The 18885-nt window shown below is 37.6% G+C and overlaps 5 protein-coding genes and 1 long non-coding RNA gene across 8 annotated transcripts in view; 5 read left to right on the top strand and 1 right to left on the bottom strand.

Moving 5' to 3' along the window:
* Positions 1–18885, top strand: part of LOC124313778 — a 311762-nt gene that overhangs the window by 222500 nt on the left and 70377 nt on the right. The window lies entirely within an intron of this gene.
* The window catches only part of LOC124313335 (F-box-like/WD repeat-containing protein TBL1X), a 258370-nt gene that overhangs the window by 209293 nt on the left and 30192 nt on the right, over positions 1–18885 (top strand). The window lies entirely within an intron of this gene.
* On the top strand, positions 416–4947 carry LOC124313090 (F-box-like/WD repeat-containing protein TBL1XR1-A). Its single transcript, XM_046777812.1, has 11 exons — positions 416–478; positions 529–1165; positions 1240–1715; positions 1787–2692; positions 2765–2976; positions 3096–3260; positions 3450–3806; positions 3928–4046; positions 4178–4343; positions 4451–4564; positions 4638–4947. Exons 4-11 carry the CDS (start codon positions 2662–2664, stop codon positions 4803–4805), a joined length of 1332 nt encoding a protein of 443 aa, XP_046633768.1. The 5' UTR covers positions 416–478; positions 529–1165; positions 1240–1715; positions 1787–2661; the 3' UTR covers positions 4806–4947.
* Positions 3104–18310, bottom strand: LOC124313671. 2 transcript variants are annotated; one of them, XR_006910973.1, is made up of 3 exons: positions 18168–18310; positions 16927–17041; positions 3104–3191 (listed from the first exon to the last, which is right to left on the bottom strand). It is a non-coding gene; the product is annotated as an uncharacterized LOC124313671 (long non-coding RNA). The 2 variants fall into 2 exon arrangements; XR_006910974.1 differs by lacking the exon at positions 3104–3191 and adding an exon at positions 13759–13885.
* On the top strand, positions 8977–11569 carry LOC124313084 (F-box-like/WD repeat-containing protein TBL1X). 2 transcript variants are annotated; one of them, XM_046777801.1, is made up of 9 exons: positions 8977–9081; positions 9157–9242; positions 9304–9515; positions 9636–9800; positions 9962–10336; positions 10450–10568; positions 10664–10829; positions 10921–11034; positions 11115–11569. In XM_046777801.1, the coding sequence occupies exons 2-9, from the start codon at positions 9212–9214 to the stop codon at positions 11280–11282; spliced, it is 1350 nt and encodes a 449-aa protein (XP_046633757.1). In that variant the 5' UTR covers positions 8977–9081; positions 9157–9211; the 3' UTR covers positions 11283–11569. The 2 variants fall into 2 exon arrangements, with proteins under 2 accessions (XP_046633757.1, XP_046633759.1); XM_046777803.1 differs by having other exon boundaries at positions 8989–9081; positions 9140–9242.
* Positions 13090–15836, top strand: LOC124313088 (vegetative incompatibility protein HET-E-1-like). The gene is made up of 8 exons (XM_046777809.1): positions 13090–13335; positions 13397–13608; positions 13738–13902; positions 14328–14678; positions 14781–14914; positions 15047–15206; positions 15325–15438; positions 15513–15836. The coding sequence occupies exons 1-8, from the start codon at positions 13305–13307 to the stop codon at positions 15678–15680; spliced, it is 1335 nt and encodes a 444-aa protein (XP_046633765.1). The 5' UTR covers positions 13090–13304; the 3' UTR covers positions 15681–15836.

Below are 18885 nucleotides of genomic sequence, written 5' to 3'. Positions count from 1 at the left end.
TGAGAATATGGGGAAAAACTCCAAATTCATTTTTAACTTCAGTCAGCATTTGCTGTAATGACAAACAACAATTTGCAAATCAGCCAAAGTAATGACTGCATAGTGCATATAACTCGAGACATTTTTTTTTGCGATTTTTTGTGTCTTGTTAAAATCTCAACCTATTTTGAAAATCAATACACAATTTTTCAAAGGTTCGAAGTAGTTTTGAACAGTAAAATTTAACTTATTGTGAGCTTATAAAACGTTTCTTCAGTTTAATTAAGTAAATCGAATAAAGAGCGCAATCACATTGTAGTACAGTGATGAAAATACGTAATATTAATAAAATGGCACTGCATCAGCATCACCGTAATAGAAGTACACTACATGAAAGTGAATGGAAGATATTGATGATCAGTTACATTGGAACTGTAATACGGCCACAGATCTTTTTCTTAAATAGCCCGTTAATCAGGGTTTTTAATAGTAACCTACGGTACTCTTTTGTTACACAATTATTTTCTCCTAAATAATTTTGTGTTTCAGAGTTTTCTGTTTAGAAGTTTGCCTAAGCAGCGGAAGCAGAGTTGCCAAAAACGCTTGGAAATATAATACGTGTTATCAATCAACCGAATGATACGTTCAATAAGGCGTGACTTAATCAGAACGATTTTCTTCGTAAAACTTCTTCTTCGTCGCCATCTTCTCGCAGTGTAAAAACGACCGGGATGGCGAACACATTTTGTTTGCACCGATAGCGTAATAATATTATTCAGTTAAAATTTAACTAATCAAAAGCAACGAGAAACAAATTTCGTTCTCAGCACGCATCAGACTAAACTTTTTTTTTTGTAGCAGTAATTTGAGTTTGTTATGTGATACGTTGTTATCGCACAACGACAAAATCTGTTCACATTTCAGTAAACCAGAAAATGGCCGACCCTATAATTCCTCGCCGAATACTATTTTGTTCAAATGAAATATTCAAATATAGTAGAAACAATTTCCTCGGTCAAGGGACCTATTCAAATGTGTTTAGCGGAACTTTCTGGGTGAATCAAGTCGCATTCAAGAGGATTGTGTTAACACCGTCGCTAACAGAGGACGAAATAAAACATCACAAGAGACTGAACCACGAAAATGTTCTAGAACTTCTGGCAGTTTTAGACAATATTGATTTCAGGTAAATTAAAGCATTAGTATAGTAGCTCTTTTAACTTTTAATTTAATTCAGTACCTGCTGTGTCGATATAAAAGGTTCATGGTACTGGAACTGTGCTCCGGATCCCTTTTCCAAGTTATTCAAAACACGTATGATGGACCAGCGCTGCCGTCCGATAGAGAAGTCATGTACCAAATTGCTGCTGGCCTCAATTACGTTCATTCTCAAAATTTGGTCCACCTTGATATCAAACCTGAAAATATTCTGATATCCACCAATGGCCAAATGAAGTTGGCTGATTTTGGATTATGCATGGAAACTAAAAGAGGAGTTTGCATTCTAAATGGATCAGTCAGAGGGACTTACTCGTGGATGGCACCAGAAGTTTTCCCAAGAGATAGTTCAAACATGAACAAAGTATCAGCCATGGCCGATGTTTTCTCTTGTGGGTGCGTCTTTCTGGTTTTTCTCAGTCGAGAAGATGGCGGGATACACCCGTTTGGCGACAGGAATAGCCATCATGAAACTATCCAAAACAATATCCGCGAAGACAATCAAGTCAACATGGCAGGTAAATTTAAGCTATTCAAATTATGTCAACGGTTGCAGATCTTGTTAGGGAATTAATTTGGTTCATTTCAGCCTTAGGACGTCTACTCTTCGCAAATGTTGTACTCCCGATGATTGCAAACAGACCGGAAAACCGAGGATCTCTCGAGGAATTGATGGCACATCTCTGAATTCCGGCAGTATTACATCTAATATGAACACAAACACGCGATCCGTCGAGCACAACAGGAACAAACACTCGCTCGTCTGTGTCCGATTATTAAACAACAATAAAGTAGATATGTACTGTACCCTGTACGTCATTTATAATTATTTTTCAAGCTAGCCCTAATTCCTCTTCTGAATCTCACGAGATAATGTTGATTGTTGAATAATGAAATACCCAACAATAAAACTTAATCATCTTTAAAAAAGAGTGACTTTTTTGGTCTAACAGTGAGGACTCTGTGATCAAAAATGGGGGGGGGGGGTAGGTGGAGGAAAGAAGTAAGGGTAAGAGAATTTTTTGACGAAGCAAAGGATTAGTCGAATGCGTAACGTTGCAGCTGCGTAACATGAAAATTGTTCCTCAACTTGTTTGCAAGTTGAGCAACCAAGAAGAGGTGGGGTAAATTTTTGAACAGATCCACATCCACCCCCCTCTTCTTACCCCTCATCTTTTCCCCTTAAACGCTTCTCTTTTGTTTTCTTCTGTTTCATCTTTCACTCGATCACTCCTCAGTCCTCAGTCTCAGTTGCAAAAATCAAGGCAACAAGAAAGGTTGTCGTTCTCGTTCCCTCAAGTGCCGCTGATGCTCATCTTATCGCGTCATCGGTGAATTATTTTAAGATTCGAAATACAAAAGATATTCTCTCATCTAACGACTCCATTCGAGACTACGAGTTTACCGGTTTCGTTTATTCACAACGTGCTTTTCCATTTCTGTCCGTTGCCAAGGAGAGAGAAAATGGCAGAGGCTGTGAATTCACCAAAGTGCGGTAAGACGAATTTAGAATAACCTGCCTTCAACAATCTCTTCTGTTTTAACCAATGTCCAATGTCTCACCCAGGTTTGTTCAAAGATGTTAAGTTCTCAATTACAAACAAACTGGATGTGAGAAGTGCCGGTTTCCATCCGGTCGAACCTGTTCTGGCGTGCGGCTTAGTTAGTGGAGAATTAGTTTTCATTCGCGGAACTGATCACTCGACACCGTTTGAAAATTGGGAGATGGAACCCAAAAAATACCGATATGGAAGGATAATCTTATCCGTTCAATGGAACGTAAGTTTGCGATTAAAATAATTCTGCCCGTTCAACGTAACAATCTTAGGCTAAATCTGATGTTTTTTTTTTTTTTTTTTTTTTTTTTTTTTTATGTTTTAAACATTGTTTCGTTAAAGGCTGATGGAAGTAAAGTGGCTGCTGGCTCCGACGATGGGACTGTCATCGTTTGGTCTTATCCAGGGGACGGCAAACAAGAATTTCACAGAAAAGGACTATCAAACTTTCCATTAATTGTTTGGAATCCATTCAACCGAGATGTGTTGGCTAGTTATAACAATGCGGTAAGTGGAGAAACATTTAACGCCATAAATATACTCATGTGTTTAGTTGGAAGCAGAGTAAAACAATTTGAAGGAAAAAATCTTAATAGGAGTCTAACTTTTCTTGAACAAAATGTAGCGTACATGGAAGACATTCAAAATAATTGTTATTCGGCAGAATTATTTCAAGTTTCTCAATTTTATCTTTAGGTGGACACTACACATGTGATGATTGGCGATTCAGCAACTGAAACCCCCCTCACCTATACCATCAAATCAACCTTGAACTGTGAGACCGTGGCCTGGATGTCGCACAATCAACTCGCCTGTGGTTACGACGATGGGACGTTTGAAGTTCACGAAATAGAATCACGTAACAAGCAATTGAAAGGCAAAATGGTCCAAAAAAACCGGCACGACCTGGGTGATCATGAACACGTTTGTATCACTGTTACGATTCCCCAAAATTTCAACCTTCAAGGCGGAATACGATCTGCTGTAACGAGTATCGCCATGAACAAAGAATTGAATCTCTTGGCTTCAGGTGGAAGTGATAATCGATTGAAGGTATTTTTAAAAACAAAATCTGTTCTTCTACTATTCCAATGCTTTGGTTATCTAGAAAAAATTGTAATCGGCCGAGATTTCAAATTGAAAATTATCAATTTCTTTTATTTCTCAATTACAGATTTGGTTTTTGGGTAGCAACGATCCCACTCGTGTGTTGGACCTCGATTCCGCTTGTAAAAGTTTGGCATGGAGTTCTGACATCAAGGACGAAAAAACGAGAAAAACTTTTATCGCATGGTCAGATTGCCTAGCTTATTTTAATTCATTTCTTCTATTAGAACTAAAACGTCTTTCAAGTCTAAGAATATTTAAGTTTTAATTAACATTCTAACAACCATTTTCCCCTCTTGTCATTGGCTTGTATCCAGCGGATTAGAAAATGGAAACGTTGTGATTTGGTATCCGTTTGAACGTGGAAATCAGACTCGAAAACTAACAGGAAATGATCAGTTCCATCAATTATTTCTTTCACCTGACGGACGCTATCTTGCATCAACTGATTATTTCAAGAAACTGATTATCTGGTCTACCAAGGTAAAAGATTTTAGATAATAACTTTAATAAGTGGATCAAACGTGAAACATGCACTAGCCGTCCACATATTTTCCGCCAATTTTAATAATGTTTCTTGCCATTTTCAGAGTTGGAAGAGCATATACGTCTTACCTCCATCAGGGTTTATGTATCCATACATGATGACATGGGATGCGGCCAGTTCCAGGTTAGGAATTTCAGAGCGGAAAGGCCAGAGACAGGTAAAAGAAATAAATCAATTTCCAACAAACTTATTTTCTACATTAAATTTTTCCAACTCTGCGATTCAAACAGTTTAAAGTGATTGAATTTGTCGAGGCCGAAAAATGCTGTGCCGGTTGCAAGAAAACTTCTCCAGATCTGAAGCTATGCGCCCGCTGCAACTCAGTCCTGTATTGCAGCAAGGAATGCCAATGTTCACACTGGCCTCAACACAAACTTGTTTGCAATAAACACGAATAAGTTTGGCCGAATTTCACAAGGAAAAGATTGGATTCGCTCAAGAAAATTTCAAAGTGGTCTTAGTAAATGTCATAAATGTTGTAACAACAAAAGAGCTGGGAAATACATTGAAACTTAGAATACGAACAACTCCAGGGCCATGGCGCCCGCCTATTTAAACAATGATTCCGCGTATATGTTAAGTCGGTATGAGATACTATTAAGTAGTTTATTTTCTTTATAACCAAATTTATTGAATGATGGATAAAAAAGAAAACCGTAACGAAATAAAACAACTGAGACTACGTCTGAGTTTAACTGCTGAAAGTAATTCACGAGGGAATTTTATTTAGCTACATTAGACCTTGGGTTTTATGATGCAGTAAGGAGAATAGTTCGAAGCGCACAACGGTGTTCTGTCAAATCCAAATAGGACTCATGAAAGGAACGATTGTATGATTAATGTAGTAAAATATGCTTCTAACAATAAATATCTTTAAAAATGTTTCCTGCAATAACAAAAGTGTTGGAAAGTATATTCAAATTTTGAAAACGCTCAACTCTACGCGCTCGCCTGTTTTCAACAATACTTTCGCGAAGATTCGTATTAGAATGACAGATAAGAAGATGCTACGTATGCTACGAGGTTGGATGCTACGTCTGAGTTCAACGTAACTTGAGAGAGGGAAGTGCATGACTGTAAAATGCAGACTTGAACCGTAAAATCGACTGAACCGTTGGCAGCCTTGTCAGTTTAATAAGGCAATCGCATTCGTCATAAAATCTAAAATCCGATTTGCCATCGTGCTCAAGAAGACGCAGGGCCTGATCAAGTGACGGAAGCTCAGAAACAATCAAGAATTTGGCAATTCTCAAACAACTGATGGCCGAATTCTATTTAAAAAGCACTCCGGTCTCAAACAAGAGCAAGAGAACCAGACTGATCAACAAACGAGGATTAGCGCCCAGTGCGCTACAGCCAGTATCATATTCGTTATTCAATTCAAATAAAATTAAATCAGAAAGGAGTCTGGAATAGCGGAAGTCAATTCAGAGCATGTGGTAATCGAACAAGCACGTCCAAAAATATGGGAACAAAATTCAAAAAAGCAAACTTATAGACCAAACTGACAAGTGAAAGAGAGAAAAACGGACCTACCCTATCTCTATTTCTACTTCATTGCTAATCACACAAAAATACATTTTGTGATTCGAAATGGATGATTCCCCACGATTAAAAAAAAAAGGTATTTCGAGAAGCGGAAAGATTCTTCAATGGTTCTCTCTAAAAAAACTCAACTGATTTCATCTTGTCCACAAATTGAAAAAAAAAGCAGTGATATTGTGAACGAATAAAAGAAAGAAACTCCTCAAAAAGAAGTTTATCGGGAAAACTCACAAAACTGAAATAGTTCTGAAAAAACCTGACAAAAAGGACTTCAACGAAATAGTCAGTTAATGAAATCCCGTCAATAACTTTATCGTGTTCAGCCGGCCGAATGGCCAAAAACAAGGAAAAGAGATTTCAAACAAAGATAGGAAAATCTTTTCCTATTTTAAAATGCCTGTCGTTAAGAAACGCAATAACTTCAAAAACAGTATTCGAAAACCTTTCGAATACTCTTTCTTTTCGACGAAAAGATTCTCTATAGTTGCAACACAACAAGAAAATAGATGTATAAATTTGACTTACATTATAAGCAAATCCGAATAACAATTGGGGTCTAGAAGGTAGATCCATCGTAAATTAACGACTGGAGTGGCGGATGCCAAGAATTTTGTCATTCCGGTAATGACGACTGGATGAAGTTCTGTCAAAAAAAAAAATAGTTTAATAAGCATGTTTCAAAACTTCCTTGAGAGATAAACATAATAAACCGAATACCCATTTAAGTCTGGGTTGAATTGGATTCGCTCATTTGTGGCTATGATCAAAGGAACGGCTGAAATTAAACGAATAGAACTAAACCATACGTCAACTAGCAAACTATTCAAGAAACGTTTGGTGAGTGCCCGACTCTCGCACTCGTAAGACCCATACAGTTTGTCAGAAGGAGATTTTGGATATAATGTATCGAGTATTGTCTGGAACGAAGAATTAAAACTGTTGGCCACCAGTTCAGACGATATTTGGATCAAGGTGTGTCCCAGAATTTAAATGGTTATTTAGAATTGAATGTTTAACTCCTTCTTTTTCAAATAATTGAACGCAGAATTGGTCATTGGAAAAAGAGGATCCCATACGCATGATAGAATCCAGTTCTTCTTGTTGCGAATAAATTTGGAGTCCAATTCCCATCCAGCGGAATCGTGCAAAGAGCGAAGGAAAAACCTTTTTTAGTCGGGTCAGATTTCATTCATCTAATACCTCACTCCTCAGTGTCCCAAATCGATTATTTAATTAAGCGTAAGAGCTCAATCGCCTCTTTCTGATCTTTTTTCAGAGGGTTAGATAACGGATCAATTTTAGTTTGGTCGCCAACGGAAAAGAGAATACAACCAAGTTTGTTTTTCGATTGACATTCCCACGATTTGCATAAAATCTTATTTTCGCCAAACAGACGCTTTCTGGCATCGACCGGCTATGAAGGAAAATTGGTTATCTGGTCCACCAAGGTAAATTTGAAGGTAAAACGAGTGAAAGACTGGATGTCTTAAATTTCTCGCAAGGTGTTTAGAACTGGGAACAGATCATGACACCTTTTACCACCATCAGGGTTTCACCACCGGTGCCCAAGCCCAAAACTCTCAAACTAAGCCTGCTCAAATAAAACAAAAAACAAAAGTAATATCCACCAACAACGTAAAAATAATAAAATTAACTTTCACGAGGAAGCAATGTAGACTCACCATGAAAAGAAACCTCATGGGATGCATATTCTGATGTCTGTCGAAAAAAGATATAAACTGACTGGCACTGCATGGTGCAAAACCCTCCTACAATCCTTTTGTGCCATAGTTGATATTGTCATTTAGTGAAACAGTTCACAAATAGTTACCTTTCATCAAGTACCCAATACGTTACAATAGAATAAGTTAGGCGCCATATTTTTCGTACAAACACTGCAGACAAAGGGATGTTTACCTCATCAGCATGTGTCTCACTTCCAGCCTGAAGTGCAGATTCAATTCACCACCGAAAATGTTGGTCACAGATTTTGCAAATGAATCACAATGAACAGTACAATCTTTAAAGTAATATCACCTTGCTCAACACAAATTAAGACGATGGATGCACACTTTCGAACACTGTGCAGTGAACTAGTGAAGTAATGGTGACCTCGAAGACTCGAATAGCTCGTTGTTCATGGGAATGGCGCCAAAGAAAAAATACATTGCAACGAACTTGGCAAACGACTGGTAGATGGCGGACTAGGTTCCACAACAAACTGACGAGGACGTCTGAAAAATAGAACGGCTGTTGAGTGGAGGAGTGGAGGCAGGTTTTTGCTCAAAAATCATTATCAAACGGTAAGTAACGAATAAATTAGAAAGAATATACATTCCTGTATTCAAATCAAATTATTTATTGTAGGAAACACCTATCATTATGGATATGACGTCCCTGTTCAAGGCCTCCATCAAGACGGTCCGGACACGCAATAAAGCTCTGGGATTAAATAACAAAACTGAAGACCCAAATCGCATATTTCCACGACCATCCAAAGATTTTTCCAAATTCCAAACGAAAGCCAAAGAGATTGTCTCAAATGTGGCCAAGTTGAAAGAGTTTTAGACAGAATTGAAAGGCAATCACGCTCGTGATGTGAGTGAACAGATTAGATGAACAAAATCCCGTGATATCGGCAAAAGAAATGCCTATCAATGGACTCAAAGTTGTTCTAATGTAACATTGGTTGTTGAAAGATAATTTAAATCAATTAAGTTATCGGGAAAAAGAAAAAACACGAGTTTTTACTTTCTTTTGGGGTTATTTAAGTGAAATATATAGTGGGTATGGAGAGGAAAGTAGTATGGTGTGAGGTAAGGGGAGTGAGAAAAGATTTTTGTCAAAGGATTAGTCAAAATGCAGTTGCGTATCGAAAATTACAGCTATTTTAGCAACCTCGAGACAAGTTTGAAAAACAAAAAAGATTCCAGACAGACGAAGTCAAGGTAAATTTTCCTACGACCCCGTTCAAATCCACCCCCTTCTTAACCCCCTTGAACGTTTCTCTTTTGTTTTTCAGTTTTACTTTTCCAGTTCCATCTTCTTTAATCGCCACTTCAGTTTCAACATTCTTCGAAGCATCGTGCTGCCACTCTCTTAAAATATTACTCATCTATCTGCGCATCGGTGAAATTTTTAAGATTCTAAACTCTTTGGATATTCCAGCTTTAACGCTGTAAAATAATGTTTCGTTCATTTTAGTTCGCTACTTCTAAACGTGGTTTTACACTTCCGTTCGTCACTAAGGAGAGAGAAAATGACAGATGCTGTAAACTCACCAGGGGGAGGTAAGACAAATATTTATAAACTTGTCCATCGTTTTTAACCAATGTCTGATGTCCCATCCAGGTTTTTTCAAACCAGTTGAGTTCTCAATTACAAGTAAACTAGATGTGAGAAGTTCCAGTTTCCATCCAATCGATCCTGTTCTGGCGTGCGGCTTAGTTCAAGGAGGATTAGTTTTCCTTCGCGGAACTAATCACACCACACCGTTTGAGAATTGGGAGCTTGAACCCGTTTATAACCGATACGAAAGGACAATTTTATCCGTCCAATGGAACGTAAGTTTGTGAATAAAATAATTGTGTCCGTGTTTCAACCCATCAAAATCGTGGGCTAAATTTTACAGTGTTAATCCTAAACCTTGTTTTTACTTTGTTTGTTCCTGGATGATGTTAAAGGTCAATGGAACTAAAGTAGCTGCTGGCTCCGATAATGGGAGTGTCATTATTGTGTCTTATCCAGGCTGTGGCAAACAAACATTCCGAAGAAATGGACGATCGAATTTTCCGTTAATTTTTTGGCATCCATTTAACCAAGATGTGTTGGCTAGTTATAACAGTGCGGTAAGTGAAAACAAATATTCACACTTGTGTGCTAACTTGAATAGTTTGTTTAAGTAATGCAAGTAATGGGGAAAATCTTAATGGGAAAAGGGAAATTTCAAACCAAAAGTCGGGTGTAAATGATAAACATTCACGTTAAAAGTTTTAAATTTTATCTCTAGTTGGACACCAAAGAGGTGATGATAGCCAATTCAGCAGCTGAAAACCTCCTCACCCACACCATCAAATCAAAATGGAACTGTCAGACCCTGGCCTGGAACTCGCACAATCAACTCGCCTTTGGTTACGACGATGGAACGTTTGAAATTCACGAAATAGAATTGAATAATAGTCAAATGAAAAGCCGAATGGTCCAGAAAATCCGTCACGATCTGGGTGATCATGACAAAGCTGTTCACCATTTTTCGCTTATGAATTCCAGGGACAATTTTTCGCTTATGAACTACCAGGGCCAAACACGAACTTTCGTATCGAGTATCGCCATTAACAAAGAATTTGAACTTTTGGCTTCAGGTGGAACAGACTTTCGAGTCAAGGTATTAGAACTACATACGTTATATTTATTGGATTTTAATAGTCGATAGACAATTATTATTGTCTTAAGTTTTTAAATTTAAATGAGTCAATATTTAAACAATTTTAATTGCAGATTTGGTCATTGGGCAGTAAAGATCCTATTCTTGTGTTGGATGTCGATTCCAATTGCAGAAATTTGGTATGGAATTCTGGCATCAAAGAAGAGATGACGACAAAAACTTTTATTGCATGGTTAGACTGCCTAGATTATTTTAATCAAGTTTTAAAAGATGCAAGTTTAAATTGACATTCTAATAACCATAGCTTTTTAATTGGCTTTTATTCAGCGGATTAGAAAGTGGAAACGTTGTAATTTGGTATCCATTTGATCATGAAATTCAGACACGAAAACTTAAAGGACATGATCAGATCCATCAATTAATACTTTCACCTGACGGACGCTATCTCGCAACAACAGACTATTACAAGAAAGTGATTATCTGGTCTACAAAGGTAAAATATTTTTGATAGAAATTCTTAGTTGGATCAAACGCGACTCACGTACATTCTTTTCCCGCAATTTCTTTTTTAAATGAATTTTCAGAGTTGGAAGAGCATATACATTATACCCTCATCAGAGTTCATGTATCCATACATGATGACATGGGACGCGGCCAGTTGTAAGCTAGCAATTTCAGAGAGAACAGGACAGAGACAGGTAAAATAATGCGTTTCATTCATCCAAATTTCAACAAATTAATGTTAATAAATAACTTCTCATCTCTGTGATTCAAACAGTTTAAAGTGATTGAATACTTCGTTGCCGAAAACTGCTGTGCTGGCTGCAAGAAAATGACTCAAAATCTAAAGCGTTGCGCTCGCTGCAATTCAATCTTCTATTGTAGCAAGGAATGTCAGCGTTCACACTGGCCCCAACACAAACTTGTTTGCAATAAAAATGAATAAGTTTTGATCGAATTTTCCAAGGCAAAAGATTGAATGTAATCAACAAATTCTTCTCTTAGCAGTCCCCCTTTATGGCATGTATCTGAATTAGGAATCCGAAAAATAATCCCCCAACTTCTTTCTCATTTATTTTTTGTTTTCTGTTCAATCAATAGAGCATCAGCAATCAAGGAAACAACAATTGTTAATGCTCTCGTGCAGTGTTGCTCATATATCTTGGAATATGAAAGGTTAAGTTTGACATTGGTGAAATTTTGTTAATTCTAAATACAAAAGTTATTACGTCATTTGTCATGACTAACTCAGCAATTAACAAATTCTTTCGAGATTGAAAACCCGAGTATACATCTTCAACACGTGTTTGTACATTTTTATTCGTTTCGACAGCGACAAAATGGCAGAAACTTATATTTTATTATCCAGGAAAAGGCTAAAATACCAACAAAATAATAATTATTTGATATTTTCAAACAATTAAGTTATGAACAATAGGAAATAATAAATAAAAAGTAAATTTCGAATATAATTTTTTTTTAATATTCAAGATTTGAACCGCTATCTGGATATTGTTAAATTTTGTTACGTCCATATTTTTTGGGGTTATTAGGGAGAAAATCACGAGCAACAATAATTTTGTTAATAAATAAAAAATTATGAATTTCTGACTTTTTATCAGATGAAAATTGTGTTAGACGATGACGAATCCTACTAGCTTTCGCTCCTTCGCAGCATCGAGAATCTACTTCCCGACGGTTCCATACACGATCTAAGTCATACCGGGTTTCTAAATCCGGGGCCGTCACTCTGTAACGTGCCACGTGACGGGTAAAGAGCATATGCAAATACTCATTTCCTCATATTTCCTTATGCGCTTGTATACACCGTATGGTACGCTTTCGACTGTTCGTGAAGGCAAGTGATCACTTCGTCACTATCAATTCGCCAGACGCGCTAACCACTACACCATGCGCGTCCAAATTACTTTCAATATTGAAGGTAACACTTTTATGGGATTCGGAAAGTATCCCAATTGCACCGTGATAAAAACAAAATTAAAATATTCAGCATTTTATGAAATTATTTAAAACAAATTTTTCGTCAACGCAAAGCAGAATAGTCTACAAAATAATAATTATTTGTTATTTTCAAGCAAATAACATGTAAGCGATAGGAAAAAATAAATTTTAAGGTAATTTCGAATATAATTTTTTTTTTTCAACATTCAAGATTTGAACCGCTATCTGGATATTGATAAGTTTTATTGAGCCCGTATTCTTTTGGGTTTGGGAAAAACACAAACAGCATTAATTTCGTTAATTAATAAAAAAATTATTAATGTCTGAACTCGGGTATGGCCTGACATTGCAACAGTCTAGTCATAATTCAACATCTTTAAGGCATCAAAGAAGAAAACTAACAAACAATATTCACACCATCGACCTCAAAGAATGTAATAACACCGATAAATCCCTAATTTTTATGCTCGTTACATGCAATAAAACTTAATAATCTTCCCAAAATGTGAAAATGACGCTTTAAAAAGACTGAAGAATGTCTATCAGTGTGGACTCAATTGGCAAAGGGGGGCGAGTGAAATGATGAGGAAAGAAGCAAGGGTAAGAGACAGAATTTATTGGCGGAAGCAAAGGATTAGTCGAATGCAGTTGCCTAACATTATAAAGTATGGCTAAACTTGTTGGCAAGTTGAGCAATCAAGAAGAGGTGGGGGTACATTTTTTACCCCGGAGACCAGATCCATCCGCTTTCTAAACGCTTCGCTTCTCTTTTGTTTTTCTGTTTCCTCCTCAGTTGCAAACTTGCAACAATCAAGGCAACACGAAGGTTTGTCGTTCTCGTGCTCTCAAGTGTTGCTGATGCTCATCTTATCGCTCCATCAGTGAAATTTTTAAGATTCTAAATACTAAAGATATTCCCTCATCTAACGACTCCTTTCGAGACTCCGAGTTCGTTTCTTGACAACGCGCATTTTTCCATTTCTGTTCGTCGCCAAGGAGAGAGAAAATGACAGAGGCTGTACATTCTTCAGAGAGAGGTAAGACAAAATTAGATTAAACTTGCCCATCTTTTTGTTTTTTAACCAATGCCACACCTAGGTTTGTTCAAAGAAGTCGAGTTCTCATTGACAAGCGGAATGGATGTGAGATGCGCAAGTTTCCATCCAATCGATCCTGTTCTGGCATGTGGCTTAGGTAAAGGAAATTTAGCTTTTCTTCGCGGATCTCATCACTCTACACCGTTTGAAAATTGGGAGATTGAACCCAAACAATACCGATATGGAAGGATAATTTTATCCGTCCAATGGAACGTAAGTATGCAAATCAAATAGTTCAACATCAAATCCAATAGCTCAACATAACAATGTTTAATAATCTTTGGCTAAATCTGTCAAATTTAATGTTGCAAAATTGTGTCGTTTGTTTTGTTTGGTGTGAAGGTCAATGGAACTAAAGTTGCTGCTGGTTCTGATGATGGCACTGTCAGCGTTTGGTCTTACCCAGGGGATGGCAAACAAGTATTCCGAAGAAATGGACGATCGAATTTTCCGTTGATTGTTTGGAACCCATTTAACCCAGATGTGTTTGCTAGTTATAACAATGCGGTAAGTTGAAAAAAATTATCACATTAATTTGGTCATTTGTAGTTTGTTTGAGTAATGCAAGTAATGGGAAAAATCTTAATGGGAATTAAGGTGCATTCACACTGCCACTAACGCAGCGTTACGGAGCGTAGCGCAACGTGGTGTGACGGAAGAATTTGTACTGTAGCGTAAGGGTGTCTTAAGCTCCTCCCCACTCTCGTAAGGGTGTTGAGCGTGGGGAGGAGCTTAAAACGCCCTTTTACGTTACAGTACACATTCTTCCGTCACACCATGTGGCGCTACGCTACGCTACGCTCCGTAACGCTGCGTTAGTGGCAGTGTGAATGCACCTTTACGAGCAAAAATGGGTGTACATGGAAAAATTTCCCATTGATTTGTATTGGAAATTTTTAAACAAATTTTAAGTATCTCAATTGTATCTCTAGTTGGACACGAAACAGGTGATGATTGCCAATTTTGCAAATGAAAAACCCCTCACCCATGCCATCGAATCATATTTGAACTGTCAGACCGTGGCCTGGATCTCGTACAAACAACTCGCCTGTGGCTATGACGATGGAACGTTTGAAGTTCATGAACTAGGATTGTCACAAATTGGGTTATTGAACAGCGAAATGGTCCAAAAAATCAGGCACGACTTTGGTGAGGATGAACATGATCGTGCAACTTCTTCGCATCCCGACTTTCAAAGCGAATTACGATGCTCTGTATCGAGTATCGCCATGAACATGGAATTGGGTCTATTGGCTTCAGTTGGAACAGACCGGCGAGTCAAGGTATTCGAACAAAATGTGTTTTTAGCACTCCCTATACAATTATTATTAATAACCAAGATGTCGAATTGAAATAATCGATCTTTTTTTATTTCTCAACTGCAGCTTTGGTTTCGGGGCACTAACGATCCCACTCGTATAGTAAAGTTCCCGCTTCAACTTAACGATCTAGATTCCAGTAGTAAAAGTTTGGTATGGTGTTCTGACATAAAAAAACGAAAGAAAGCTTTTCTTGCATGGTAAGATTGCCTTGATTATAATTATTTTTCAAAATTAGAATTTCAAACGTCTTTAAGTCTTAGAAGATGCAAGTTTATAATATCCTAACAATCTTTTTTTTCCCCTCTCTTGATATTTTGTTTTGTATCCAGCGGATTAGAAAATGGAACCATTGTGATTTGGTACCTGGGTTCAAATGAGACACTAAAACTTTCAGGACTTGATCAAATCCATCAGTTATTACTTTCACCTGACAAACGCTATCTCGCATCGATTGATTATTTCAAGAAAGTGATTATCTGGTGTACCGAGGTAAAAGATTATTGATTGAAACTTTAAGCTTAATAACGAAATGGATCAAGCGAGGAACATGCATTAGCAGTCCACAATTCTGCCACCATTTTTATATAATTTTTCATGCAATTTTCAGAGTTGGGAGGCCATATACATCTTACCCTCATCAGGGTTTAAGTATCCATACGTGATGACATGGGATGCGGCCAGTTCCAAGTTAGGAATTTCAGGTCGAAGAGGCCAGGGACAGGTAAGAGAAATACATGAATCCCCAACAAACTTATTTTCTACATAAAATGTTTTCCAACTCTGTGATTCAAACAGTTCAATGTGATTGAATATGGCGTGGCTGAAAAATGCTGTGCCGTTTGCAAGAAAACTTCTGAAAATCTGAAGCGTTGTGGCCGGTGCAGATCAATCTACTATTGCGGCAGGGAGTGTCAGCGTTCACACTGGACCCAACACAAACGTGTTTGCCATAGACATGAATAACTTTGGCCGGAATTTCACAAGGAAAAAGTTGTATCCGATCGAGAAAATTTCAATGTGGACTGGTAAATGTCACAAGTGTCCTGTAATAACAGAAAGAGTTGGAAAATACATTCAAACTTAGAAAACGCTCAACTCCAGGGCCTTCGCTCCCGCCTATTTACAACAAAGATTTCACGTAGTTAGGTTGGTATGAGATATTATTAAATAGCCTTCTAACTGGTAGTGTTCAACTGCGCGGAGTAACTTATGATGCAACAAGGAGAACAGTCTGGAGTGCATGACTGTAAAATATGGACCTGAACCGTTAAATCAACCGAACCGTAGTCGGATATTTAAAAAAAAAAAAGTTTAATTGCCATCGTGCTCAAGAAGTCGCAGGGCAATTAAGTGTCGGGAAGTTCAGCAAGAATCAAGAAGCAGCAACCATTTCAGCACTTCCAGTGATCCCATATACATGAGCATTGATGATCAGTCTGAGTTGGGAAGACGCTTGCCGTACATATTCTGATTGGCGAATCCGAACGATTGGTGACAGAACTTCAATGAAAAACACTCGGGTCTCCAACAAGAGCAAGAGAAACGAAGAGAACCTGACTGATCGAATTGTAATCGAACGGAAGAGCAAACTTCGATTGAACGAACAAGTGGAAGAGAGAGAAAAAACGGACCTACCCCATCTATTTCTACCCTCATTGCTAGTATCCACACGAATGCAATAAATTATGTGATTCGAACCAAATGGATGATTCCCCACGGTAAAAAAAAAAGATATTTCGAGAAGCGAAAAAATTCTTCAATGGATTTCTCTACAAAAAAAAAAATGACAGAACTTCAACTGACTTCATCTTGCCAACAAATTGCAAAAAAAAGGCAGATATTGTGAACGAATAAAAGAAATAAACTCCTCAAAAAGAAGTTTATCGGGAAAACTGAAATAGTTTTGCAAAGTTCTGCAAAAACATGACGATAAAGCGCTTTCAATGGAAGAGTAAGAGTCAAAATGAAATTCCGTCAATAACTTTATCGTGTTCAGCCGGCCCAATGGCCAAAAGAACATAAAAAAGAGGTTTCAAACAAAGATTGGAAAACTTTTCCTATTTCAACATGCCTGTCATTAAGAAACGCAATTACTTCAAAAACAGTATTCGAAAACTTTTCGAATACTTTTTCTTTTCGACGAAAAGATTCTCTATAGTTGCAACACAACAAGAAAATAGATGTTTAAATGTGGGTGAGGGTGACTTACATTAAAAGCGAATCCGGTTAACTATTGGGGTCTAGAAGGTAATCCATCCATCCAACGACTGGAGTGACGGATGCCAAGAATTTAGTCATTCCGATGATGACGCCTGGATGAAGTTCTGTCAAGATAAAAAATAGTTTAATAAGCATGTTTCAAAACTTCCTTGAGAGATAAACATAATGAACCAAATACCCATTTAAGTCTGGGTTGAATTGGATTCGCTCATTTGTGGCTATGATCTAGGCACAGCTGAAATTCACGAAATACAACTAAACGATAAGTCTACCAGCAAACTATTCAAGAACCTTTTGGTGAGTACTTGACTCTCGCACTCGCCAGACCCAAACAGACTATACAGGACCCAAACAGTTTTCAGAACTAAGAAGGGCATATGAGGTAGAATGTTTCGAGTATCGTGTGGAACTAAGAACTAAAACTGTTCGCCACCAGTTCAGAAGATAGTTGGATCCAGGATGGATCAAGGGATGCCCCAAAATTTAAACGCTTAGTGGAAAAATAAATATTTAACTCCTTCATTTTCAAATAATTGAACGCAGATTTGGTCATTGGAAAAAGAGGATCCGATACGCATGATAGAATCCAGATTTTCTTGGTGCGAATTAGTTTGGGGTCCAACAAAACTCCCATCCAGCGAAATCGGGATCGTGCAAAGAGTGACGAAAAAACCTTTCTTAGTCGGGTCAGATTTCATTCATCTAATTCTCCTAAATCGATTACTTGGTAAAATTGCGTAAGAGCTCAATCGCCACCAAGGTAAAATTCAAAGTAAAACGCGTGACAGAATGGCTGTCTTAATTTCATCTAAAGTTTTTAGAATTGGGAGATGATCTGCACTTTACAACCATAAGGGATTCACCACCGGTGCCAAGCCCAAAACTCTCAAAATAAGCCTGAGCTCAAACAAAACACAAAAACTAAAGTAATAACCACCAAGTCACCATCAAAGAAATGAAATAAAACTTCACGAGAAGCAATTTAGACTCACCATGAAAAACCCCACAAGGAATGCATAAATGATGGCTGTCGAAAAAAGAAACTGACTGGCACTTCATGGTGCAAAAAACCACTACAATTCCTATGTGCCATTGTTGATATTGTCATTTAGTGAACAGGGTCACAAATAGTTACCTTTCATCAATCACCAACAAACATGTTACAATTTTATAATAAAAGTCAGGCTCCATATTCTTCGTAAAACAGACTGCAGACAAAAGAATTTTTACCTCATCAGCATGTGTGACACTTCCAGCTTGGTCCTGGTGTAGATTCAATTCACCATCGAAAATGTTTGTCACAGATCTTTCAGTTGGATTACAGTGCAAAGTGCAATTTTTTAAGTCATGTCACATTGCTCAACACATATGCAGTGAACTAGAAATGTGTGTGGTTCTCGAATAGTTCGTTGCTGATGGCGCCAAAGAAAAAAATAAAATGCAACGAACTTGGCAACCGACTGGTAGATGGCGGACTACGTTCCACAACAAACTGACTTTCAAATCAAATAAATATATATTTGATATTTGAATTTAAAAAAATAGTTTAAGTAAATAGATATTTTGTAAGAAACACCGATCATGATTGATATCACGTCTCTGTTCAAGGCCTTCATCAAGACGGTACGGACACGCAATAAAGCTCTGGGAAAATAACAAACCTGAAGACCCAAAAAATCGCAAAAAATGCATTTTCCCACGACCATCCAAAGATATTTCCCAAGTTCCAAACGAGAGCCAAAGAGATTGTCTCAAATGTGGCCAAATTAAAGGGGGTTTAGACAGAGAATCGAAAGGCAATCACGCTCATGAAATGTGAACGTGACGATGAACAAAATCCCGTTTCGGCAAAAGAAATGCCTACAGGCTCTAAAAAAGTTGTTTTAATGAGACATTGGTTGTTGAAAGATAATTGAAATCGTTTAAGTTGTCGGGGAAATGAATACTC

This window comes from Daphnia pulicaria, chromosome 9 (assembly GCF_021234035.1).
Source record: "Daphnia pulicaria isolate SC F1-1A chromosome 9, SC_F0-13Bv2, whole genome shotgun sequence".
Classification (NCBI taxonomy): Eukaryota; Metazoa; Arthropoda; class Branchiopoda; order Diplostraca; family Daphniidae; genus Daphnia; species Daphnia pulicaria.
Note: the sequence above shows the minus strand (reverse complement) of the source record. Positions and strands in the feature narration are given on the sequence as shown.